At 45.9% G+C, this 27,465-nt stretch overlaps 5 protein-coding genes across 5 annotated transcripts; 1 reads left to right on the forward strand and 4 right to left on the reverse strand.

The window, feature by feature from the left end:
* Window positions 1-808: 808 nt before the first annotated feature.
* LOC105279078 lies at window positions 809-16,115 on the reverse strand. The gene is made up of 6 exons (XM_026972636.1): window positions 15,371-16,115; window positions 14,273-14,664; window positions 10,601-11,138; window positions 10,228-10,284; window positions 9,704-9,905; window positions 809-1,532 (listed from the first exon to the last, which is right to left on the reverse strand). The coding sequence occupies exons 1-6, from the start codon at window positions 15,849-15,851 to the stop codon at window positions 809-811; spliced, it is 2,394 nt and encodes a 797-aa protein (XP_026828437.1). The 5' UTR covers window positions 15,852-16,115.
* LOC105279060 lies at window positions 7,005-9,041 on the forward strand. Its single transcript, XM_011338600.3, has 3 exons — window positions 7,005-7,322; window positions 7,829-8,008; window positions 8,555-9,041. The coding sequence occupies exons 1-3, from the start codon at window positions 7,028-7,030 to the stop codon at window positions 8,704-8,706; spliced, it is 627 nt and encodes a 208-aa protein (XP_011336902.2). The 5' UTR covers window positions 7,005-7,027; the 3' UTR covers window positions 8,707-9,041.
* On the reverse strand, window positions 9,247-10,414 carry LOC113562553. Its single transcript, XM_026972280.1, has one exon. It carries the CDS (start codon window positions 9,901-9,903, stop codon window positions 9,670-9,672), a length of 234 nt encoding a protein of 77 aa, XP_026828081.1. The 5' UTR covers window positions 9,904-10,414; the 3' UTR covers window positions 9,247-9,669.
* A 685-nt stretch (window positions 16,116-16,800) lies between the features above and the next one.
* LOC105279059 lies at window positions 16,801-19,172 on the reverse strand. The gene is made up of 3 exons (XM_011338599.2): window positions 18,793-19,172; window positions 18,030-18,202; window positions 16,801-17,828 (listed from the first exon to the last, which is right to left on the reverse strand). Exons 1-3 carry the CDS (start codon window positions 19,050-19,052, stop codon window positions 17,506-17,508), a joined length of 756 nt encoding a protein of 251 aa, XP_011336901.1. The 5' UTR covers window positions 19,053-19,172; the 3' UTR covers window positions 16,801-17,505.
* Window positions 19,173-25,885: 6,713 nt separating this feature from the next.
* On the reverse strand, window positions 25,886-27,332 carry LOC109610951. The gene is made up of 2 exons (XM_020031555.2): window positions 26,760-27,332; window positions 25,886-26,458 (listed from the first exon to the last, which is right to left on the reverse strand). Exons 1-2 carry the CDS (start codon window positions 27,241-27,243, stop codon window positions 26,169-26,171), a joined length of 774 nt encoding a protein of 257 aa, XP_019887114.1. The 5' UTR covers window positions 27,244-27,332; the 3' UTR covers window positions 25,886-26,168.
* Between the last annotated feature and the right edge of the window lie 133 nt (window positions 27,333-27,465).

Here is a 27,465-nt window from a genome sequence, read left to right on the forward strand (position 1 = left end):
TTCGGCTAGTATAAATAATGTTAATAGCGAAGTCGAGTATCGTTCTACTACGACTTCGTGGCTGATCGCGTTCCGATTGTCAATACAAAAACCACCGGCCGGCACCGTTAGAAACTCGCGTGCGTGAAAATTACTCTCTCGCTATCATTTCGCTGGATCATTTGCCGAGACAGCCGGCAGTGGAAAATATCGCAAACAGCTGTCGTTACGCGAGTTCTTTTGTTTTACTGTCTGCATTGCTGCTGCCAGTTTGCACACGATGTCCAGCGATGGCCCACGCATTTTTTTTTCTCCAGCTAATTATCCGTTTACTATATCGTTTATTATATCCGTTACTAATTATACATGCAGGCAAGACAGCAAGTTATGTTATACTGACGAAACCGTTAATTTCAGAAGCGGGGAATCGGTAATTTTTAATCGTATCGACAATCATCCGGAGGCGATCAGGCTCCTCGAAAATTCACGCGTGTGAGAGACAGTTCGTCTACTTGCGCACTTCTTCTACTCCTTGCTATTCCCGCCACTTGTGTCGTACTTTTATCGTATTTTACTAGTTCAACGCTGGTGCCATTGCGAGAACTTTACACTCCTCCTCCCTCACGATATTTATAAAAAAGTGTGACATTTTACAGACGGTACATCATAGAGATTTCTCCTCAAACTACATCAAGTAACTAAGTCTACTTCGAACTGTCTCTGAAACCGCGTTTATTATCTGGTCCTTTGGATACAGGCATCGCTCCCTCTTTCCCTCCCAGTACCTAAAAACCTCCCATTTGCTCCCTCTCGCCGTCTCGTTGATCGTTCAGTGCTTCTGCCGCGCGCCGTACGCCAGTGTCTGCGCGTACTGGCGATCAGCTTCCGTCATTGACGGAACTGGTGTACCGACGACGTTCTTCAGGCTCCTGTCCCATCCTCCGCTCTGCTGCCAGCCACCATGGTCATGACCACCCTGCTTCTGGCTGAGCAGTTTCTTCAAGCCGATGATCAGCGACAGCACCAACGCGATCTTGCTGATGATGAGAGCTTTGCCAGCCAGCAGGAAGAGCACGCCGATCGCGATCGGGACCAGCGCGGCGAGCTTCATCGCTATCCCCATCATCATCATGCCCATCATCTTCTTCATCTTGCCGCGGCCCTCCTCGACGCTCCGCTTCAGCTCGCCGGAGTTGGTCTTTGGCAGGCTGATCTGCACGTTGAAGCTGTTCATCAGCGCGGCCACGCGCTCGAACAGGATGTCGTTGAGGATCTCGTCCGTGGCGCCGCCGTTGGTCCTCGCCAAGGTCTTCTCCAGGTCGGAGAAGCTCCTCGAGCTGTCGTCCGGCAAGGGCGCAACCCTGACCAGCTCGAGGTTGTCGCCAATCGGCAGCGTCTGTATACGACCGAGTCTCTCGAAGAAGGAGATCGCCTTCTTCTTCAGGCACGGTGACACCGCCATGTTACGGTGCTGACACTCCTCGTAGACGCGATAGAGAGCACGGTATCCTCGCTCGAGCATACCGCCGTCCTCGTTGCCGTGGACGATCGCACTGCAGACGAACAACAGCAACACACACTTGGATAGACTCCCGATCGCCGACATCCTGGACCTTCTTGGTAGCCCGTATAAGATTCACGCCGAACTCGGAGTAAATCACAGAATCACCTCGGTGGTGGAGCTTGCTCGAGGGGTGGCGGACACGCGGCGAGACACGCGACGAGGATTCTAGCCGAGCGAGCGAGGAGGAGACGCGCGCGGATGATCCACGTGGCGGATGATCCTCGACTAGAGAGAACTGGCGCCAGGACGAGGTCTCCGGGCCGATATATACCAACCGAGAGATCCGAGCCATCCTCTCCGGGTGCCATCCTTCTCGAAGGGGGTGAGGCGCATCTCCCGCGTGTACGAGCGAGGACGGATGTGCCGGTCACGTGTCGACGCTGCGGACTTTCGCATGTATGGGTACGCGGATGATCCTCCTCCATCCTCTCCCTCTCGCGAAGCCCCCCTTTGTCCTTTCATCCTTCTCTTTCGTCTTCAGCGCGCGCTAGGCAGCTGCCGTTGCACGCGCGCGGCGACGGCGGCGGCGGCGGCGGCGCGCGGGGATGGGGTAAAAATTCTCATCGCTCTTGAGGAGCATGTGACCCTTCGTGACACAGAGACCCACTCACGCCTCTCGGGATCGAGACATTGAACGGCCGCCACGCTATTCGTTCATTAAATTTCGCCGCGACGACTACGTCCGCCTAGGAAAGTTCGCGCGCGCGCGCGTCGAGATTCGTATCGTCGTCGCGCGAGAGGAGAGGTGACGAGGAGATGAGGATACAGCCGGAAGGGGGATCACATCGACAGCGTACCTGGCACCGTGATCTCACTGACCCCCCGGCAGAACGTGGGGATGCTAGAAACTGGTTCCCGGTTGCGCGGATAGCCCGTGACCTTCCTATTCGTAGGTTCCCCCGCACGGCGCGGGACGCTGCGAGGACCATCGGACGTGGATGATCTACTTTCCCTGCGTCATCTTCGTGCATCGCGGTGCAGCATCCCGCGCGCGCGAGGAACAATGGACCAAGCGTCTCGTTTTTTACGTTAAACTCTTTTATTTTTCCGCTAACGAATCGCCGCGGGTTTCGTCCGCGTTTCGGAGCGCTTCTCACGTTTTATCGATTGTCGCCATCGCAGCGCTCTGGACCAGATTGTAAAATCGCGCACACGTGAACGCGAATAGAAAACGTAGGAAGTTATGAAGTTATTATTGTTTTCTTGCCGAAGCGTAGTTTCTTTTTCAGAGGCGAGGCGTGTTCCGTTTCAGATTTATTGGCAGAAAACGCGCAAAGCGAGGCGAGCGCGATAACACGCTCAGCAATTATACTCGATCCCGAGCATGGTACTGTTCTGTTGCGCAACAGTAAATTTGCAATTGCGTGGCGCTTCGCACTTTTGCATAAATTGCGCCTCGATGTTGATGCACGTCCATCAACACACTCGTACACGTATCGCACGTAAAACCAGTTCGCGCTCCTGTTGCTTTTCGATGCGATTGAATTGAGCGGGAATTACCAGTAGCATATGAGAATGCGAATTACGCACAGTTATGCATTAAAGCAGATAATCAGCTGATTTACTCAGCTCCCCTGCCGGCGCGGCGTCTTAATGTGCATGCTGCACACACATGATCGTGATTGCACCGAGATATTTATCACTCGCTCGAGACTCACCGCCGCATATTTTCACGTCAATCCGCAGCTTAAAGGATCAGTGTCATTTTCCTATCAGATAATTAAATGAAAAAGGATTTTCGGACTTTTCAATTAAAGGAGGTGTCATTTCCAATCAGATAATTAAATTCAGAAAAGGATTTTCAGACTTTTCAATTTCAAACATTTGAACATTTCCCAGTAATTAATTTTTTAATTTTTCGATTTTTGAAGTAATTAACTGTGGAATGAGGTACAGCCGGGCAACAAACGTTTCTCGTTCCCCGCAAAAAAAGATCGACACAGAATGCACGCGCGCATCAAGAGGATCGCCGCGGGTCCTGGGGGTACAAAAAATCACGGCGGTTGACCTCGAAAGGATTTGATATACGGTACATCCGGTATTCCACCGGAGGAACGTAAGTGCTCATTGCGAATACGATTTTCGTCGATATGTACCACCGTATTAGGCGCACAGGTATTATTATACCCCTTTTTCCGTTATTAAGAATACTGACGTTCAGGAATGCCCATAACTTATCCGGCGGTGTAACAGCCGCGCAGGAGAACGATCGGGCCGAATGTATTCTATTTTCTGGCATCACGGTTCGTTAGGAGCGTGAAGCCCGACAGACTCGATCGAGGCTAGCGCATCTCTAATGCGACAACAGCCGACGATGCATCCTCCACGCGCTCTTACCTACTTCGCGATTATCCCATAGCCGGTGCCATGGTGGCCCCCACACGCGCGCGCACACACGCACGCGGACGGGAGTTTAACTGTATTAAGGCCCGCGTGCCACATCTCGTAAACGCGCAGTTACATTCTCACGAGATGCGGTGCGAGAAATGAATTCCGAGCCGCGGGTTCTTCTTCTGCCTACGCACGGAGGAGCGGACGGAAGAGCGAGCTCATGCAACACGGTCGGGCCTGAAATTATTATTCGTTATCCGACCCTCGACTTCGAGCGAGCGAGTCGCGCGAACTTGGACTTTCGATTGTTCGCAAAAGTAGACAAGTGGAGCGTCCCAGCCGCGGGGACGTTTATCTTGATGACATCGCGAATTATCTCAGTCAGTCTTTGCTGCTGTACGAGTCGCAGAAAAAATCCCACCGGAAGGGCAATTTCGTGAACCGCCGTTAGGCCTGACGCGCGACTTGAAGCTCTTCGTGAACAAAAACGCTCATTAACACCTGGACCGCCTGGAGGTAATTTCAAGCGCGAGCCTTGTGATAATTGTTCACTTGGTTTTTGTGTTAAAATATAGTTTATTGGGTTGCAACGTATATTTATCTTGTTTTTTAGTGTTTAATAACGAATATGTATTACAGCCTATATTATTAAAAATGCTAAAAAATGGGACGAATATATGTTCCAACTCAATACGAATGATATTTTAATATTATTCAATTATTTTATTTTATTATTATTCAATGTCTGAGCAAACGATTGATAAATCATTCCTACTTATTGCAACCATGATCCATGTACGGGTGACGCGGCAGTTTAGGTGTCAAGTGGCTTGAAATGGAGAGATCATGGAGAAAATGATTGATTTTGCGATTCGATCGCAATAAACTGTAATGCACAAAGTCCGGAAAAAAGTACGGCTTGCGTAATGATGGCGATTCGAATGTGGGTGCGTAGGCCTGGTTTACGGTGGCGAACGCAGGTTTCCGGAGTAATAAAAGTGAGGCAATGGGTTAAACCGTCATGAGCGATTTCCTCGAGAGATATTTTAGACAAGAACCAGACGTTTCTGCCTGTTATTAGATTCAGGTCAACGATCCGCGCAACAGGTGTTACCGCTGCCGATTCGCACGCGGCAGCTCCTCTGGCTCAGATCATTACTGGATCATGCTCGCGCGAGCGCGATCGTAGAATTTAGCGCGCTCGGCAAACCATGGGAATTTACATCGAGCTTTGTCCGAGATTACTTGATCGAATGACTTATCGCGTAATGCGGCTGCGAACAATCGGCGAACGTGATCTCTCGGCATGATTGTCAGAAGAAACCAAGCGATCCGGAGAGATCTCAGAGGTATACGCGTGCAGGCACTGCAGATTTAAGAACAGGTCCATGTAGCAACGTTGCAAAACAAATTTTTTTACAGAGTAGCGCTGCTCGGAAAAACATTGTAAAATTATTTTCGAGGAGAACCGGCGGTTCTCTTGATTGACGTGTCGTGTTGATTTACAACGAGGATCGCCGGTTAGGCATTAAACTCATGCAGGAACCGCATTCTTCGCAACGTGCTAGGACACGGACAACCAATAGCTGGTAACCTTCGGAGGCTGTAACCCTGCATACTCCGAGTAGTGAATCGAGGATGCTCGATTGGCCCAGTGGCACACAAAGCACTGGTCGAAGAAAAAGATGGTGCTTTTTAGGCCTTATTCTCCACTTTCCGTCGCGGAAGAATCGTGGGAGCTGGAACAAGTGAAAAGCAAGCTTCCTCATTCACTCGGCGACAATCTACTTATCATTCTAATTCAGCTGAGGTATGCATTTAATATGCAACCGCGGTGAGTAGTAAAATCGGAGCAGTCTCTCGGCCGTAATCCAACGTCAATGATCTTCATTGTTACTTGTGTATGGCTGAAAGCTGGCGGCAAGGAGAGGCATTTTCTTCGAATTGAAACAGCGCGAGAAAATTGCCGCGAAATTATTATTATTAACATAGCGGAAGACTCAACAATTAATTAGCTGCTATATTTTCTCAAAAACATTTCTCCTACTATATTGACACATTGTACATATATTAAAATTATATTTTACATATTAAATATAAAATCGAAACGGTAACTGTAAGATTAGAATGAAAACGTGTAAGAAAGTAAAAAACGAATGAATTACAAATTAGAACTCTCGGAAATTACGCATGGTTGGCAAGATAGAAATTACATGTTATTTTGGCATGATAAAAATCAATTAAATTTTCCGTTTCACGTTACTCTCTACTTTCCTTAAACGTTTTCTATTATCGGTCTATTTGTGACATAGTAAATAAATTACCTTTCTCGCGAGCAGCAAGCTCATAACAATTACGTATAACAGATAAAACTAGTTGCCAACTCTGACCAAGATATTCATCGATGCCTGGCGTTCGATTTCGATAAACCCTGAAATTTCATCCACTCAATTTTCTCCACATTGTTCCTGTTCTGACTACCTTGCTTCCTTTTCTCTGTCCCTTTCTGTCTCTCTCTTTGATTCAATTGAACGAGCCAAATATGAGAAAATATTTTGTATTTTTATTAAAAATTATCCTCGTTAAAATAGTGAACAATGCAACATATCCATGTGTAAATGTAACAAATTGTTAAACTGAGTTAAATTTATAGTCATTTAATCTAAATATTAAAATAACATATTTTACATGTAATAGTAGAAATTTCACTCCGCAACAATTATTGTATATTAAGTCAACCTTTTTTAAATATTAACGCGATGACGCACAGTGCGAAATTGTGCGAGCTGCACAAATAATGCCTCGATTTTAACAGAAATGTAACGTTATTTTTCTATGTAACGCGCACCACTCCTACGCATGCACTCCTACTCATGATTTATCCCATTTGAAGATCAGCGCAGCACAGTGATGCGCTAAAATTTAATTTTGCTCGTCACGCCTCGCGTAACACTCCGATTAACATTGTAAGTAATCGCGATACTAACTGCTGGCCGCGACACGTGCATGCGTGCAATAACATGCGGAAGTTTTGCGGCAACGGCGGAATAATTTTATGTGCATGATGCATTTTATCATAGACGCATTCACGCTCTGTATGTCGTAACACTGCTTTGTTCCACCTTTGCCGCTAATTGCTAGCGCCTATAAATAATGACGATCTCCAAGAGGCTCCAGTCCCTGTCGAACATGCTTCGGCGGATCTTCGCGTTTTTGATATTGGGCGGTCTCGTCGCCGTTTGTTCTTGCGAACCTGTCAATAGAACGCTTTTGCTGGAAACTGCGGGGACCATCAAGTGCACCGATGATGAGGGTGATACGTCCCCATGCCGCACCGGTCAGACGACGATCGACACTTCCACGCTAGAACCACGCGAGAATCAAACGCGGACCGGCAGGAAATTCGAACGAACATTTTTGGAAAACAGCGATGATGCTACGAGTAAAGGTGAGAAATTCTGCTCTGATTTTTTTAAATACAAATTTGAGTATTTATATGTGTAACACAGCGCGTAAGAAAGTTACTTCCACTCTCTGTGGAATAATTTTGTTAAGAACAGACACAATTTTAAAGAGAAAGAGAGAATATTTCTAACGATGGATAATCGATGGATTGAAAAATTTGATAGATGATGATCTTTAATCGCAAATCTTAATCTTTATTCAAACGTTGACGGACTGCAATGGCAATGTTTGGAGAAGTTGTACCAACAAATAATTAAGAATTGTAAATTTGTTTATTATATATATATATATATATATATATATATATATATGTGATAAATTGTTTCTTTAAAGTGTAATGATAGTCGCAAACGTGCTATAATGTATACAATCTTCTATCGTAATGTCGAGCTTAATGTTATCAATAAATCTATATAATTAATTTAATGACGTTTAATGTAGAGTGATTTGAACCAGGTGGTATAATTAATAAATAATTGTGATTTTTAGTTTCTGCCCGAAAGAAGGGTAGACAACGTTTCGGCAGAATACTATTATACCTGCTTGGAGCTATGAAGGCAGCACTGATTTACGGATTATTGCATGGAGTTGCAGCACTTGCAGGAAAGGCAGTACTAGTTGCTAAAGTAGCTTTGGCCCTTGCCATTGCTGCAATTATAAAAAAGAATGGTACGTAAAGACATGGTAGGTAGTTGGAATCATAAAATTACACTTTGCTTTGCTTACAATTGAAACTCATTTAAACTTTCATGATCAAAAGACCTCCGTATGCGTGTTTTCATTATGCGTAACGATTAATTATGTACGCAATCGTTAGAATTTTTCAAAAATACTTACGAAAGTAACTTGAAGAACTTGGAGAAATATTAAATATAGATTTTATGAAATTTTATGCAAATTTCAAATTTATAAATTGAATGCAAATTTATTATAATTTCTTAAATTCTATTCTCTCATTTTCCTGCATGTAAAAATTTATAGTTACAAGTTTGAAACCTAAAAAATATAAAAATATTTAGTAATGTGTTTTATAGTTGTTGCAAATTTGAGATTTATTCTATGAATATTTTTATAATCAGAGAAACTTGGAGACTCCTCATTGTCTTACAATAAATAATAGATTTTGTACTACATGTATATCATACGAAGCGATTAATTGTTTATATATAATTCAAATACTTTTTAATTAATATTTGAAACTCTCTGTCTTTTCAGATCACGAAAAGGTATCTTATGAAATAGTAAAACATCCACATCACAGTCACTCACATACTTACAGTTCAAGCATCGATTACGATCATCGTGGCGATTTCGGAGATGAAGGCTATGATCATCGACAGCGACGGCGAATTCTTCCATTGAAGTAGATCTTAAACATTTTTAACGACTGACAAGTGTAAGAAATATTAAAATAAAATTATTCGTAATTATTCCCCCAAATTGTTTGATGTTAAAAACCGATAGAAGTTACCAACATACATATAATTTTATTATATGTTGAATATTATATATATTTATATTACATAATATATTGAATAATACATATTGAATAACTTTATGAATTTTAGTATCTTTTAACAAGAAATTTGCTTATGCATCTAACATTGTGTAATATCTATAGCTTCTATATATTGTGTAATATTATACAACATCTAACATTATGTAAATATCTTTAAACATGTACGGGTATATATATTATGACAAAAACATAATATACATATTATAACTATGCAATTAATATTTATATAAATAAATTTTATTTTATTCCTCTAACGTAACTTAATTTTTTACACAATGTACATCGGGTTTTCATGACATAAATAAATAAAAACGCATTATTTCATAACTGATATTATTAAAAAAAACAACATTATATTACAGAAAATTAGGTAAATTGAATAAATTAAATCATAAATAGATATAAAACTTAAATAATAATAATATAAATTCACACACAAAACGTTATACCTTGAATGCAAACACAAAACTTATCTTTCTTGATTGCACACCGCACATTAATTGATACATAATTAATCGATGCGCATCGATTTATCTGCCAAAAGATATAATTCTTGCATCGATCGAAAATCTCCAAAGAAAAGTATTTAGTAATCAACCTACCCTCCTTCGAACATCGTTACGGTATACTTCTCGCAAAGTAGTACGTTCGTCTTGCAGCAGAAAATAATGTACACAGAAAATAATGATTCGATTGCTATGCCTCGAAAAATCGATGCCATTAGGACGCTACGGATGCATCAAGAAAGACATGTATACGGTAACTAAATTATAAAGCTCTCGAAATTGTGGATATTCTCTGAATATGTGATTCAGGTTGGTGAAACCGCCTCCATCGCTCGTTGCCAGCCGCCGTATCCACCACCACCTCCGCCGCCACCTCCATGTTCGGACGCCGTCGCGTAGATTACCTCATGACTACCTCCTCCGCTTGACACGAGCTTCTTCAGACCGACAATTGCGCTCAAGACCAAAGCCATTTTCGCCGTCAGCAAAGCTGTACCAGCGAGGAACGCTATTTTTCCGTAAGCTAGTTGCGCCATCATGCCTGCAAACAAATGACTTGTTAGTTAATCTGGCTCGTTTTTTGGAGAAATTTGCGTTCTCTCGAATGTAAAAATGAGGGCAGAGATAAAAGCTTTAAACAGAGTTTCCAAACAGTGAATCATATCTCGTTCTTTTCCATTTCCATATTAAATGGACTGCATTATTTTCTGTTTTCATTAGATTAATTAGAGCTGTGAGATTGAGAGCATTGATCGAGAAAGTTTCGCTGAATGAATCGAACTTTCTACCTTGATCAGAACAATGAGTCTTTATTTTCACGCATTCCACATATTAGAATATTAATGTTTCGTGAATGAAATTACCTGCCATCACGGCAGCTGCTATTAACAGATGTCCGTGACCCCTCCTCTTTTTCCTTCCTGCAAACATAGCAAAAAATTTTATTTCGATCATTTCCGTTCAAAAATAAAAATAATGCAAAAAATAATAATCCCGTTCAATAATATAAAATTATTCTCTATTAAATGAAGCCATAGATATCTATTTTTCAAACGACATTAATTATAAAATATTTAAAACTGCGAATCGAAATACGACTGAATTCAAACCTGAAGCATACTTTTAATTCCGCGGTAGCAGCGATTTAAAAGCAATCTAATAATCAGAATTGCACAATTCATATCCAATCCAATAATTCAATAATAATCTAATCAATAAATCTAATTGCCTGCAGACCTTCGAAAGCGTTGCCGGGTATCGTGAGCTTCAGACTTCTCGACGACAGATACTCGTAGAACTTGTTGTCCAGCTTCTGGTCGAGGCTCAGCTCCGTGTCGTTTTCCATCCCCTGATGGCTCCTCGCGGCGCTCGCCGAGTCCCTCGTGATCGATACGTAATCGTTGAGCTTGTACACGGTGTTATCCTGGATCGCCGAGTCGAGGATCTCCAGGGCGCGCTGTTTGAAGCAGTCGAAGGTGTTCTTCTCGTTGGTGCACCGCTCGAACAGCCTGGTGAACTCACTTTTGCCGGCCGCGAGATTGCATAACAGCGCGAGATGAAGGAACCGCGTGAACCAGACCGACTTCATCGTGAGACTTCGACGAGATCCCGAGCTCGTATGAGTCTCCTCTTCCTCGGCGGATTGTCGAGCCAGCGCGTGATGATCGATGAATGATCTTCTTTCCCCTGTCTGTGGTTGATCCCGTTCTCTGCTAATGCTGCTGCTGCTGCGGTTGCTGGTGCTGGTCAGCTGCTGGTCAATGCTCGATAAATTCTACCCGCAAGTATCAGCTGGCATCGTAACTTATATAAGTGCACGAGGGCGGTGTTTAGCCTCTCCTACCAGTCCGCATTAAAATTCCCGGTGTACGCGTTCTTACCGGGCTGATCCACGCGCTGTTTAGCGGCGCAACAACGGGAGGAGAGGTCCCTCAACCAAAACAATGTCGTACAGCACCGTAAGTAAGTATCGCTCTGACCCGCTTGTCAAACGAGCCTTAAAAAGCCCGCCGTGCTAACCGACGTTAATAGCGAGGTATCATCAGAAATCGCATCGGAATGCAGGTAGAACAAACGATACTCTCCGACCGGGCATGAACGCGGGATCGCCGCAGGAGACGGCAGCAGATCTACCCGCCAATTTGCATGCCTGAGCAGGCTCCTCGCCGCGGAATGGAATATCGTACGGAAGTATATTTGTTTTCGTTGCTGGCCAGAGACCATTACGATCTCTCGGTTACGGGCCGAGGTTAATGTGGAATGATGCACTTAAAATGAAAGCTAATCCATATTTTTTCCTATATGCCTTGTGGTGCACCCAGCATTCTCCAGAGTGAACGGTTCGGTGATCGGTGTTAAAGACTTTATCTCTTCATTAAAATGGAAGAGATAAAAAATGTTTCATTGCCGAATCTTGATTATGTAAGAGTGACGAAATTAATTTTGATTTTAAGGAACGCTTTCATAATACTATTATAATATTTTTTTTTTATATGCCCTGATGCACCCAGCGTTCTCCATAGTGATCGGTGTTAAAGAATTCATTAAAATGGAAGAGATAAAAATGTTTCATTGCCGAATCTTGATTATATAAGAGTGACGGAATTAATTTCAGTAATACATTTGAGAGAAAGCTTTATATTATATATTATTATAACATTTTTCTTATGTGCCTTGGTGCGTTCAACGTTCTCCAAAATAAACGGTTCGATGATCGATGGTAAAAACTTCATTAAAATGGAAGAGATAAAAAATGTCTCATTGCCGAATTTTGATTATGTAAGAGCGACGGAATTAATTTTTGTAATACAGTTTAGAGAAATGATATAATTATTATAACGACTTACAAAAAGGACTCATAAAATTATGGGCGGATGAATATTAATACGGAGCAATCAGGCTTCTGACAGCGTTACGCCGTTTTCTCTTATCTGTTATATAATTTCAGCCTCGGAGATTAAAAATGATGAGATTAAAAACGCTTCAATATTTTATTAATGAGTACACTGCTGCAGATTACAACGTGCGCTGTGCGCTGAAACGTTGCGCGCTACGGGAAAAAAATATACCTGGATAACCGCGAGAGGAAATGCCAGTCGATCATCTCGGGTGCGCCGATAATCCGATCTATAAATTATTACCGAGACCAGTCCGAATTATCATGTATAACTGTTACATGCGTAATATTATACAACTATCGAGGTCAAGAAACTTATTAACGCAACAGCTGAGATACTGTTAATCCGACACAGATTACGATCCGTGACGCGCTACATTCGGAAAACAGCTTGGGCAATTACACTGTAATGGACTTGATTAACGCTGTCCACTGTATTCAATGCATTTAATTTCCCTCAGCTTCTTTGTGAATGTAGGCTTTGTCTGTCACCGGGTTCCCCGTTTCCACATTCTCGCGTCATCCCGACTCGTGAATGCCGAGCCGCGTCACCATCGATTATTACACGAGGCCGAGTACTCATTATTCACTTCACTCTTCGCCACTTTAATGACATAGTAGGAGCAATTATGAAGAAGAAAGCGCCGTGCGTAAGTTTTCGTCACGGCCTCGTTGCTCGATAGTATTGTCAACAACAACATTGTCATTCACCGCAAAATGCAATTTCCGCATAGGCTGCATTTTCCGCTTGTCAATAATTTGCATGTGTACATTTATCCACTGTTTCTGCATATGGAGGAGGATCCTCCGTTTCTTTTGCAAAAATTTAAATATGCATTTCTATAGAAATTTATAGTTCAATTTTTTAAAATTCTTCACTTTGATGGAATGTGTCTATCTAATTTAACAACATTTAATTTATCTAATCATTTTTTTATTAATATATTCCTCGTCTTCAGAGATTACATTCTTTCTAAATCAGTCAATGGAAAATGTTTACTGCCATTAACATCAAGTACACGCACATTTATTAATAATACAAAAACGTACAAGTGTAACAAGTGTAAGAAATAATTAAGTAACAGACACAGGCGGTGAGTTCGCTCGCGGGCTTTTTTCACCTTTCGCCAATTTACAGCTGGCGGAGGAAATTGCCAGCACGTGGCCGTACGTGTATTCGCATGACCGTAAAGACACGGTAGTATTTCCCTTTACTAGCAAACGCGTTTCCCGGATGTGGCCATCGCTATTCCTGCGGATGGTGTAAGTAAGAAACCACGAGGTGAGGAGGGGGAAACTGGTACAGTTAGACGACCGAAAGAAAGGACGACGTAATAATGGACTGAGACTAATGGTACCGCCGAGTGAAAACGCTCAGGATAATCTCAGTGACAATCCTTGCTAGTACAGGTACTTGAAATCGACAGTGAACTCGTAATGAAGACCGTCATTACGATGCAGACGAAGAAATTGATTGTAATCGCACGGTTCAAGTTGAAACAAGACGCTCTTAGCGTTGAAAAATGAAAACCGAATATAAAATACGTTTTCTTTTCTTTGGTAATATATGTTTTTTTATATTTTGAGCTCGTAAATTTTAGCGGCGTTTGCGGTTGATTTTGATGAATGATGTGAGATGGCAAAGGTATTTGCAATGTCTATGCTGCAATATTATTACTGTGGCATTCTTTGGCGCGACTGCAGCAACTGCTTATGCATAACGCATTTTACATTATATACCTTAAACAAAAATCCATGTCTTAAAAACTACGTGATATAGAAATTGTTACAATACTGTCGCATTTGGCTTTCCGGACTGGCACTTCCGGATTCGCATTTCTTATCATTTTCATTTATCATAATATTGCTATAAGCAATACTAAATTTAGAACAAGTATAATATCTTTATAACTTTGGCATTGATTGTTGTTCTGCTCTTTCTCCGATTATCTAAACCTTATCGCATAATAAAAATCTTTTTTAGAGCGCACTAATTAATTTTTAGCCCAAACGAATTTCTTCTGTCTGCTCTGTCCCGAGTCGCTGTTTCCGTCGTAAACGTTCACCACTTCCCTGATCACGTGCTGATCGTAAGGGCTGAAGTCCTGCAGCGTTCTGTAGGGCTGCTGCTGCGGGAAATGATCGTGATACGAGTACGTGTTGGGAACTTCATGTCCATAAGCGTGAAAGCCATTGAACCCGCTCGCCGAGTAAGGCGGCGTGACACTGGAGAACAAGGTGTTCCATCCTAGAAGGCCGCTGACGAATAACGCCATCTTCGTCAGCAACAGGGCCTTCTTGGTGACGATCAGCAGGAAGCCGAACATGAGCGGGATCAGGGAAGCCAGTTTGAACTTGAAACCCAGGAGAAATGGTAGCAGGAGGTGCCTGGTCAGCTGTCTTCCTGAAATCAGTATACTCTGCCTGAGTCAATCTTCTTGAGTCTGCAGTCAAGGTCGCGCGGCCTTGACCGATGCTGCCTGCTGGAGAACGTTCCTGAAACCAGTTGGCGCGCGTACACCTTAGTCGGAACAAGAACCTGCTCGAGGTTCGATTCTGTGCTAAAGCGGCGAGCGTAATTTCCCGTGTAACAGGCGGCGATCTCCTGAAGCGAGAATTTTACGCTTCTGCATTACGCTCGCTTTGTGCAATCAAATTGTGATTCGCAAAAAAATTTTTGTAATAGTAGAATCTCTTGCGTACGTTATATTGTCCGCGTAGAGTTCAATTTGCATAGCCAAGAATAGATGAAACAAATAAAATTGAAAAAGATATTTTAAATTTAGATACTTTTAAGATGTTTTTAATTTCTTTAAATTTGTATACCATTATTTCATAATTATTTATATTGGGATTAAATTTAATTGGATTGGAATTATATATAGAAATTTAAATGTAACAAATTATTATTAATTGTATCACATTTAAACGTTATGACATTGCAAAAATATTTTATATCTTTGGGTCTGAAAGGAAACTTTGGCATAAACTGCTCTTAATTATAGTTGCTCCGAAAATTGTATGATAGGAGATGTTTTACTTTGCTGAAAATACTCGAGCTGTAAAAATATATGATTAAATTTGAAATATTTATTAATTTTACAACTTACCAGTGCCGGCCTGCCTGTCGCCGTACGACGCGACTCTTTCGTCAAGCACGAATTCCAGCACGCCGTTTCCGTTCAACATCGGTCCAACGTGCATCTGCAGTCCCGGATACAAGTTATCCAGACTCCACTTGATATTTCGGCGTTCCATCAACGTGGCGGCTGCCTTCAGGACATTTCCAAAATCCTTCGGATCGTAGTCCAGGTCCAGGAGGTTCCTCTCGTAGCCCTCCGCTCTGTCCAGCCGTACGTGTCCAAACTCCAGGCTGTCCCTATCATTTAAAGACTGCAAGGCGCTCAAAATACCGCGGTTTACGCACTCGAAAGTGCCGTGTTCCCGCTTCGCCACGCACACGCCGAAGGCCTCGTCAAAGTTCGGAGAGTTTTCGTTCCCCAGGGTGACGTGCTCCTGCGGTTCCATGATCACCGTGATGCTCGTGGAAACGAGAACGAGCAGGCAGAGATAACGAAGTTCGCTTTTCATCCTGAAGCTGGCCGATCCCACACGCGTGCTCAGGCAAGACCGGACATTGGAAAGAAAGTTGATAAGAACTCGAACCGAACGGGATTATGTAGGCGGCATAATTTGTGAAAGCTTCCGCGCGGCTGAACTTGTTTCGTCCCGAGAGAGGAAGAGAGACGCTCGACACGGGAATAACTATTCACACTCGTTGAAGCGGAACGGTCCCCGACAGAGTATTTAGCATACCATTTAAAATATTTGGAATTAATTTCTTAAAATTATTAAAATTATTTGGAATTAATTTCTTTTCTTTCAGAGGCTCTGTTTCCGTCACACCGAGCGGAGACGAGGTTCTTTTCGCGGTTCTCGTAAAATACTGCTCGTCCTGCTGCTAGGATCACCCAGCTATATAGGCGACAAAGGGGCGTTCGCACACGACAGAACAATCGGTTTCACTCGGAAGATTTTACAAGCAGCGAAAGTATATGCTTTGTTTGTATTGTACTTCATGTACACGGCAAGGCGCCTTGGTCGATACACCGGATGCACCTGAAGAGAGTGATTTCCGCCGACCGAAGAATGGAGCGCTGGAAAGATCGTTATATCGCCAGATTGATGGGGCAGGGCTGATAGTCGGACAGGAAAACTTCGGGGCGCAAGTAGGGCGGATATAATTGCCGAATTCGCGTGGCGAAAACAGGCCAAACGAAGTCTAAGGATCTCTCAGTTAAACAAAATTTGTAAAAATAATTATAAGCTTTCGGATGTGTTTTTATATTTAACAATTTTTATATTTAAATAGTTTTGTTCCAAAATCTTTTTTACTGCAAAGCTGTATTTGCAAATTCTTATAGTAACGCATTAAACTATCTTGGCACGTTTCTCTAAGAAACTCGTGCTTCTCGTGGTGAGGAACTCGTCGCAACGACGAGGCAGGTATTCGGGTGGAAATGAGATGAGAACACGGCGCTTAATATTATACAAAAATTACAATTTATTTATAAATAATGTGATAAGTTACATGATGATCCCAACGGGGGGTGATCGATATATAAATAACATCATTGGATTAAATCTGGTGTACCCGCGCGAGTACTGACTACAAGTCGTTCCGCGTGCGACAGGCCGCCGCGGAGGACTCCGAAAGGATACCGCGCGGGTGTGAGCGAGGAGGCGCGACTTCTACCATTCTGACAGGTTCCACCGAGTAATCCTGAGAGTCTGCCGAGATCCTCTCACTGCCTCTGGATCGCCAGTGTCCTTCGTGTAATCAAGTGATCGATAATCAAGCTCGGAGTCGCCGGAATCGCGCGTCGAGTCTTCATCCATCAGTGGAATTCGGATATCGATCGTCGGCTCCGGTGTCTCGTACGGTCGTCCGGTTTTCGTCACGTTAATCCGGTCAGCGCAAGATCCAGTAACCGTCCGTCGAATCGTCGAACAAAGTCGTTCAAGTCGTGGAGCTGCGTTCAACCAGGTGGTTCTCGTTGTCGTCGTCGTCTTCGTCGTCAGGACAGTCCTCGTCGCGTCGGGGTTTGGTCAAGGGTTGGGTTTGTCCGCGGATCCCTGAGAAGCTGAGCCGCGCCGGCCCCGGGTGATCGCCGGGTTACGGGCGATCACTTTGGCGAATGAAGGTAGAAAGTTAGAGGGAGGGGAGGTTGTACATGGCATTGAGCTATTCAGAGGGCTTGTACGCTTTGTACGCGAGATCGGAGCCAGCCGAAGACCTCGCCCAGCCGTGATGGTCGTGGTGCACGTCGTGTCCGTAGTCGTGGACGGGATGAGCGACGACCTCGTAGCTCTGGTGTTTCTGAGCGAGCAGCTTCTGCAGACCGATGATCAAGCTGATGATCAGGGCGATCTTGCCGATCACGAGGGCCTTGAAAGCGATCAGAGCCAGGGCGCCGAGGGCGATCGGAATGAGGGCGGCAGCCTTCAGTTTCAGCAGCAACAGGATCGGCAGGAGCGATTTGACGATCTTCTTCTTCTTGCCACGAGCTGAAACAGAATTGTCAAATGCGAATGAAGCTTCCTGAACGACTCTAATTTGCATGTTCTCCAAATTTGTACCTCCAATAGCAGAACGTTACGTTTGACCGTGATCTTGATCGAGAAAGCGGGAAGAAAAATGAAAATAAAATCTTTTGATGTTTCTCTCTTGTTGTTACAGATTGAAAATCCTTCAAAAATTAAGTTTACCTTCATCGAAGGAGCGGGAGACTTCTTCAGGGAGGCTGAGCTCGACAGTGTGCGTGGACAAGAACTTGGCGGCTCTGTCGATGATGGCCTGGTCGACTGCGGCTTCTTTGGCTTCGGTCTCGGCCGGTAAGGTGCTCTCAATGTCATTAAGGGACCTTGCATTGTCAGCGCGGCTGAAACAAGAGAGGAGGATGTCTTTATCTTGATGCATCTGCATAAGCGTTTCACACGTATCTCTGAAAGCCCGACTCGACGACTTTCTATGCTAATTTTACGACGATCGAACATTCAAGTTTCCAATAACGCAAAGTAACGTAGTCGAGAGTTACATTCATCGATTACAGCGGCAATGAAGTGAGAGTAAAGACTCAATCCCGAAATAATTCAATCGTCTGAACTCGCGAGTTCCTCTCGTGCGGCTCGCGCTCCAAGTAGAAAATCCGGCTCGTCGAAATTACTCAATTCCACCGAGCAATTAATCAAGCCGAGCCGATCGAGCGGACCGAGCACGGTAATTGCTTTATTCCCGATTCTTCGCGCCACGTAATCTCGCAGCAGCGATACAAAAAAGGAGAAAAAAAGAAAAGATATAATGCGTGCGAATCCCGTTCACGTGTTCACCACACGAATAATCCGGCGCGTTTCTCACGTCCCGATTTCACTCGGCGCCGGCCCGGGTGCTGCCGTAAAGCGCAGCATTGTACGAACGCTAGGCCCCGATCACTGTCATTACAAATATCCCCGAAACGAGCCCGCCGCTTACCTATTCTTGGCCTCTTCGGTCTGCACGATCTTGAAACCGTCGATGACGTCGATGTCGGCCGCGCGTGCGGCACGGTCGACGAAACGCAGGGCCTTCAGCTTGAGACACACCGCGATGCTCGACTCCCCGGAACAGGAAGCGTACACGTCGAGGGCCTCCTCGAGGATCGAGGGTGGCGGCGCCGCCGCGGCGTCCTGCGACGCTGGCGCAGCCAGGACAGACACCACGAGGAGTGCGCCGATTACCGCGTATCTGAACATCTTGACGTGAGCTTGCTGTCGATCGGACGACGCGAAAAAAAAAGATCGAACTCCGGATCGGAACTCCCAAACTTGTCCTCACTTCGTCGCCTGCGCTTCTCTCGCACGTTGAACGCTCGAACGAGTACGGCGATCGTATCGACACTGCCCGAAAGAATCACGATTGCTGCCTTTTATCCTCGTCGCGAAAGGGGCCCGCGTACGTTTTTGAAATTTTGATGGCCCCCACCGGGTGGCCCCCGCCTGCCGCCGGGTTACAACCCATACGAGCTATTGGTTCTCCTCCAGGCGGTCGTTCGTTCGTTCGTTCGCTCGCTGGTGTCGTGTGCGTCTCTCCGTTGACGCGCCTCCACACCGCGCTCTGGTCCTTCTCCATCGGCTCTCCTTTCCGTGCCCGTGTGTGCCTACTTACTTAGGCCGTTTGTGTACACAACGGGTGTGTTGGCTCCCGACAAACCCGCCCTGTGCGTGTGCGTGGCGTGGTGCACACGCACACACACGCACGCCCGAGAGGTGGAGGACGGGGGAGAAAGGTGAGACAGAAAGAGAGAGAGAGAGGAAGAGGAAACGAGAGAAAGATGATGTGTGCCTACGCATGGACCACCGGCCCCTCTTCCTCCTCCGGACGAGATCGGACCACGATCGGATCGAGGGAGAAGTTTCGGCGCGGGTCAAAGGCACCGAAAGTACGGATGCCGAGGATGGAGGATGCTGTACGTGCCCTTCGAGAGTTGGAATTGATGAGACGCACGGATTTATTCTCGTGTGAGTAATGTGCGTGACGTTAATCGCGATTTCTTTGTACTCAGATGATTCTTCTTGCAGGCCCATCATGCAGGTGACCCACCGCGCGGAAACTCGCGCGAAACTCTCGCGGCGACGCGGCGGCGGGAAAAGAGCTTCAGCTGTTACGTCTCGCTTTTTCGCGCGATTCAAATGAAGAAGCCTGGTGAAGGTACACCAGCTGCCACGGGAATTACCTACTTGTCGGGACTTTCAAAAAGCCACCTGTGCGAGATGCTATGCATTAAAGATGAATTATCTGCGGGCAGCGGAATGACTTATTTGGCATAGTCTCCGCGTGCGATTCTCGTCGAGCGTCAATCGCGGCTTCTCAATGGAATGAAAGAGCGCTCCGTGTTCTTATTCCCCCGTCAAACTTCCACCATACGTCGCGGTACACTTTGAGAGAAATTTTAAGCAACGCAAATCGCAAACGGTTGTTCATACAATTAATAAGGTGCCACGCGCAAGACCACCATCGCGCCGACAACAGGGGGAAGCAACAGTTGTACTTGAGGGACGCGCAACAACAGTCGGCTTATGATTTCGCTTTCGACAAGATATATTACGGCGTGCAGTATCGCACGGCGCGTATGATATTCCGCCTCGTACGCCTCCGCAACTTTCCAACGTACTTACAATGTTGATACGAGATGCTGGCTCCGGGTAGCTCAAACGCCTTGCACGTCCACGGTGTCGGTACCGGCGTCGGTGCTCATTATTATCCGGAATCGCGACATTCCTAACGTTCCCGGTGTGAGCGAGATATGTACCGTTCCGCTCTCGACCCGGCCCCCTCCCCGGTCCCCCTCGCTTTATCGGGGTCGCATTTTTAGTATAATTTTAAGCGGGCGTGCGTCTCCTAATATAACGCGTCCCAAATTTGGCTAATAACTGTAGTCTCGGATTAAGTATCTCGCGACACGACATTCCTATCGATACTGAGGCGGCTCCGCTCCGCATCACCATTTCTCTTTTTCTTTTCGCAATCACCGGAAGGCGAAGACGCAGGAGGTCCCATTCATCTCCGCGCGTTAATCCTACGACCTGGAGAACGCACGGGTTAAGGTCAACCTCTTTTTCCCGACCGGCTGTCCGGTGCCGGTCGCGGCTCTAGTCAATGGTCTTGGAAATTAATGTATTCCAGTGGCTGTCGCGCGGAACGTTTAACGGTTTTTCACATGGAATGCGCGTACACGCATCACCGTGCGAGGCGATTGTGTGTGCGAGTTGGGCCCGAGCCAGGGGCCTCCTCTGGGAGGGCGAGGCGAGCTGCGCCTTACGCGTCTCACCGAGACTCGATGGCCAACAGACCCCTCTTGTCTAGGAAAAGGAAAAAAATCTGTCAGAAGGGAGGAGACGTGACTCAAAAGTGTTTCATTGCTGGGGATACATATCTGTGCGCGGGGGAAGGAACCCGTGCGTGCGACTGACTTTCTCCCGCGCTTCCAGCCCGAGGATGATGCGCATACGAATCTCTGCACCGCGTTCCCACGTGCGTCCTATCGAAGAATTTGCTCAGGGAACGGTATTCCCGGGGATAATTCGTTATCTAAACGAGATTCACGGTGCTAGGTCTTTCTCAAAAAAAATGGGAAGAGAGGTCGAGCCGAATGGGTCTCGAAGCCACGGAGAGGCGTCTAGAATATACCTGAAATATCGAGACAGATTTCCAAAATTTATCGAGTGTCAAGCATAGACTTTTTTCTCGTTTGGAGTATATTTGAAATATATTTATTAGGAGTGTGATTTAGTTTTGAGGGTTTTGCAACAGATGGCTGTAGTGTCAGTTTGTTCCAATAGCTGTTTCCGATAACTGTTGTTTCTTACAGTCTTGACATTATCCATCACATTTAGTAGCATTATAGCAATAACAGTCGTGTTTATATCATCGTAAAAATGCAACTTCCGAAAGAGCATTTTCGACATGCGTTGCTTTTGTTTTTTAATCAAAAGAAAACTGCGGCTGACGGTTATAGAATTCTTGTGGAAACTTGTGGTGATTCTGCCCCATCAATTAAGACGTGTGAATACTGGTTTAGACGCTTTAAAAGTGGTCATACTGATGTGAAGGACAAAGAACGCTCGGGACAACGAAGAAAGCTTGAAAATGCAGATTTCCAAGCATTATTGCACGAAAATCCAACACAATCCACTTCAGAACTTGCCAGAGCATTAAATGTTGATCGTACAACAGTTACCAAACATTTACATGAAATGGGAAAAATTCAGAAAGAAAGGAAATGGGTTCGACATGAATTATCGGAAAGTGCCATTGCGAACCGGTTGAACATTTGCATTTCGTTGATCGCCAGGCAAAAAAAGAAGAGTCTTTTGTCTCGGATCGTTACTGGGGATGAAAAGTGGATCTATTTTGATAATCCGAAACGCAGAAAATCATGGGTGGATCCAGGCGAACCATCAACATCCACTCCGAGACGCAATATTGACGGTTCAAAAGTAATGCTCTGTATTTGGTGGGATAGTGTACTATGAGCTGTTAAATCCGCATGAGACTGTCACGGCTGATCGTTATCGACACCAATTGTACAAGTTGAAGCAAGCATTGGACCAAAAACGACCACCAATTGCGAGTAAACGACGGAAAGTGATTCTTCTTCGTGACAACGCTCGACCTCACGTTGCGTTATCAGTGAAACAAACTATTAGAGCTTGAATGGGAAGTCTTACCGCACCCCGCGTATTCTCCGGACATTGCTCCATGCGATTATTATTTGTTGCAACACGCTTTAGAGGATACACACTTTCATAATTTGGAAGAAGTGCGAAAATTCGTCGACGAATGGATCAACTGAAAAGAAGAGTGATTTTATCGTGGTGGAATCCATCTCTTGCCAGAAAGATGGGAAAAAGTGATAGAAAACGAAGGAAAATATTTTGATTAAGGTATTCATTCATTATCATATTTAAATACATGCGTTTTTGAGTCAAAAAACCCTCAAAACTAAATTACACCCCTAATAAAATATTACAAGTGACATTTTTCACATTATTCGCGTTGCATGTTGATTGTCGATGTGATTTCCATGTTTAAAGCGGATGCTTCGCTCTGCCAAGATAAACACGAAAAAATCAATTAAAATATTAACTTTAATATTAATTAATCGAGAGAAATTCAAGCCTGTGCATCTCGTTACTCTAAAATATCATCGCTCTTTCTCTCCCCCTCGATTACTCGCAATCTGATTGTTATTATTGCTACAAGGTGCATTAAGTACGGAGCTCTCCGACTTTCACTTTGTCTCCGCAATTGTTTTTTCCGCGGTCCATCGCGCAAAAAACGCGATGTTCTCCGTGAATCGCATCGTATTCCGTCGTCGCGTCGCAGACTCGTCGGCGTCCCGGCTTCTCGCTTACGAGCGACGAAACCAGGCAGGTTTCACCGTCTCGTTTGCATCATAGGTACACACATATATTCCATACGGCGAATTACGATTCGCACGTGGCGAACTATCATCAAACACTAATCCGAGTGGTACATCGAGGCATCGGGGCGGCAGCCATGCGCGCTCTTGCTTGATGGAACACTTTCCTCTCGTCGACGCCGGCGAGAGTGAACTCGTCCGAGGATCGAGGTCAGGTCAAGGCCCCCACGGAGTGAAGCCTCCGTATCTGCGAGTTCTCGCTCTCCTGCCTGTTCTGCTTCTTCCCACGTTGCCTCCCGCTTCGTCCGCTTACATCCGCTCCGTTCGTTCCTTCGTTCGCCCAGTCGCTTCTCGAATCGTTGCTGCTTGAGAAGAAAAGACGCGCAAAGACGGACGAGACCGAAGAGAGAAAGACTCGTCCGTATCCGTCGATTATGCGAATGGTCGAAGGAGAATCCCTTGATCCCTTTAGGTCCGACTGAACGACCAGCGAATGCATATGCAGGCGTTCGATTTTGTGCAGCTGTGTTATGTGCGTTACGCGTCGTTATGTGGGTTGGTAAAGACCGTGGTATCGATTCACCTTGCTTTCCTGCGTTTTACCGTTGCAAGCACAAAGTGGAGTACTCAGGAAAGAGAGAGAGAGAGGAGGATGAAAGAAAAAAAGGAACATTCGCACCTCGCGTCCGTCGTGCACGCAGGCTGGTTCAGCGCGCGTGAATGAACGAAACGAAAGTTCTCACCTCTCCTTCGCGCCTCTTCCTTTTCTCGTGCGTCCCCGTGATTTTCGTCCGCGTGATTAGCGACTCGCCTAGCAATTAGTTCCCTCCCCCCTGGGAGGATTCATGCGAGGGAGACCAGGCGTGCGATCGCGAGAAAGAAGGAACGAAGTTGTACGGATGAATGGACGCCAGCCAACTCGTCGTCGGGATGACACCGTCGACGAGGACGCGGATAATTAGAGGAGCGGAGCCGCATGAACAGCTTAATAACCGCCGTCTCGTAATAACAGCGCGCGATACCGCGGGATACGGGTTGTTCTCCGCATAGTGTTCTAAATTGTTTACGCGCCACCGAGGAAAGCAGCGATATTAGTACTTTCACGTGAATAAATTTGCGCTTAATGCAAACTCAGACGGTGCTAATTCCCCGGCGGCCTACATAGGATCTACTACTCTGTCCCGCTCATCGGCCCATTTCGATTCGTCCTCGTCCTCGCTAGATTCTCCTTTTATCTTAGAAGCGTCATCGGAATGAAGCGAGTAAAGTGAAATTCACATTGTAGGTACGATCATGATGCGAATGCGTTTACCATGATATTTACCGGCGATCATTCCCGATCTCCAGGCAGATCGGAAGGTGGCAGGAGAAGGATCGGGATCGCGAGAGCGTCGGAGGAATTTTCGGAAGCCAAACGGACGGCCCGCTGGCGTACATCAGGAACGAGACCACCTGGCCGGAGTGCCTGCGTTCCTGGAGATCCGCCGGATCCTCGTGAATGAGACGAAGAGGTCGACTGGTGAGAACGCGGGACGCGGCGAGCAGGAAAAAGACGGGAGGAGACACGGGTGGACCACGGCGGACCCAGGGGGACCAGGGGGGGACCAGGAGGCATCGACTTTTTCTCCGGTATGGTAGAGAGTGTTAGGCGCACCTTGAAAAGGCTCAGCGCGGATGCTGACTGGCCCGATCGGTCTGCTCGGCCTGGTTTACTTCCCGAGTGTGTGTCCACCGGCTGGTCCCGCGTCCTACGTACACGCGGACTTTCGCGTACGCGCGTTTACACGCTCGAATACGCGCGTGAGCGAGCGAGCGCGCGCGCGCCGGATCCGTATTCGCGCGGACGACGGATCGAGAGTCGAACAAGTGCGTATGGTGGCCGGTGGCGTGGTTTTCGCGTGGTTTGTGTCTCGTATGTAGGTGATGCCGCTCTTTCTCTCGGTCCCCCCGGGCGTACCCGCTCTCGTTGCTCTCGCTATTTCGTCCTTCTTCCGTTTCTCCGGCGGAAAACGTCACGCGGAGGCTCCCGAAGAGAGAAAAAGAGAGAGAGAGACGAATACTATTCGAGTTATGAAAATTTGTGAAAATTTATAAAAATAGAAATTTCTCGTATTACGATATTTGCCTCTCTGTCTGTCCACATCCGATTTTTCCCCCGCGTCTTTCGCTGTCCTCCCTCATCGTGCTCGCATCTCGCTGAGCCTTACTTTCGATCGAGTCCCGAATTGATCGGTCATCAGTCGGTCAGGCTCCAATTCTTTTGCACGCCTCGTCCCCGCTCATCTCTCCTCCTCCGCGAGCGCGCGTTTCGCTCTTTGCTCGTCGACTTGCTCTCTCTTTCCCCGGTCTACGATTATAGCGTGTCCGGCGACTTCCGTTAGTTTCACCCGAATTTTAAAGCGTGTTTCGCACAACGGCGCAGGCGGAACGTCGAAGGAATTTCGGAGCGTGAACGCGCTAAATGCTCAATTACGATCATATGCGCGGCTTCAGGAAGCGACCGAGCACACGCCACGCGTGAATTTCGTTCACGAAACGCAGGGTTCACCCATGGGAAATTGCCCGAATACTGGTCAATAGTGGTAAACAGGCGGAAATACGCCATGTAAATCGTGTTCGTCAGTTGATAATCTTAATTTATTTGCGTACTTATAAATATACATATTGCGTGCGGCGTGGCGAGCGTGCATGAGGCAATAAATAAATACTGAAGATGATTCGACCGCTCCCGCACGTGCAATGATCCAAAGATAGGAGAGAAGAGTGAAAGAGGACCGCAGACAGGCGCAGACGGCTACTTGCGCGAAGAAAGGAATAAAGAGCAGATTACTTAGGATGAGAATAAATAAGACGGGAGAAAGTTTCGCGAGGGGGGGGGGGGGAGGTGCGATGACGGCGAAGACGAAGAGAAGTGTTCGAGATGACGTCCGAAAGAAATTTTGTTCTCCTAGGTTGACGGCGGTTTGTACGCGGAGTAGGCCAGTTCGTGCCCCGATCTCGCCCATCCGCTCGATCCGTGCCCTCCGCCTCCGACTTGAATGACCTCGTGCCCGTGGTCGTGACCGGACACGAGTTTCTTCAGGCCGATGATGGAAGCGAGGACTAGCGCGAGCTTGCTCACTATCAGCGCCTTGCCGGCCAGCATCGCGAGGGCGCCCAGTGCCAGGGGTACTAATGTGCCGCCAATTAACAGGGGGATGGCAAGAAGCCCTCCCATTCTATTCTTCTTCTTGCGACCTAGAAAAAAGTAAGGCAATTACAACTCGTCGGGTGGAAAGTATTTAATGAAAGGAGAAACGCGATGATCTAATTATCGTACTATCGCTTAATAACAAGATGCTAAAAGATTATGAAGGCTGAGGCAGCAAAGTGTGGTAATAGTAAGCTGTTAATCACAGTTGTATTTCAAATACAGCAGAGATTAAATTAAAATCTAAATTAGTTCATCAAAGCGGTCAAGATTTAATCTGTTCAGCATTAAGTTATCGTAAAATCACACTCGCGAGTTAAATAACGTTATGGCACCGCGTCTTCTTACCCTCTTCCGTGAGACTGCGTTGAAGCTCCTCCACGTTCGGCAACTTCAGCTTCAGAGTGTGACTCTGGAAGAATTTGACGATCTTGTCGAAGATCATGCTATTGAGAGCGTCTTCCTTGTCCTTCAGCGCCCGCGGCAGGTTGGCTTCGATTTCCTGCAGGGATCTTTCCGGCTCGGACTCGTTGGTGGTCGACTCGTCCTGAACCAGAGTGATACCGTCGGCCACGTTCAGCTGCGCGTTCCGGGAGACCCTGTCTATGGCCGTCAGGAGCTTCAGCTTCAGACAGGGGCTCAATTCCGCGCCGGCACATTCCTTGTACACCTGATAGACTTGACGCAGTTCGCCGAGCACGCCGTTGCTGCTCGATCTCGCAGTTTGTTGCTCGTTGATGGAATTGGACGTGGGATTGGTCTCGGCCGACCTCGCAGACGCTGTCGTCAGCAGCACAGCCAGACACGCGTAATAGTGTGCGAACCGTTTCATTTTTGTAAAGTGGATACCTGTGGAAAGAGATCAGTCTAATAATATCATATGTATTAAATAGTAAATTAATTGGTGATGCGATTTCATGACTGGAAATTATCAAGTATGATATGATGGAGTAATGACTCGATAATTCAAAGATCTTAATAGCGCGAGCTAATCCGGCAGTTGCTTGATTTCGAACGCGGAAAGACAAATGCTTGGTCCCAGACTTAAACCACG

This window comes from Ooceraea biroi, chromosome 9 (genome assembly GCF_003672135.1).
Source record: "Ooceraea biroi isolate clonal line C1 chromosome 9, Obir_v5.4, whole genome shotgun sequence".
In the NCBI taxonomy this organism is placed as follows: Eukaryota; Metazoa; Arthropoda; class Insecta; order Hymenoptera; family Formicidae; genus Ooceraea; species Ooceraea biroi.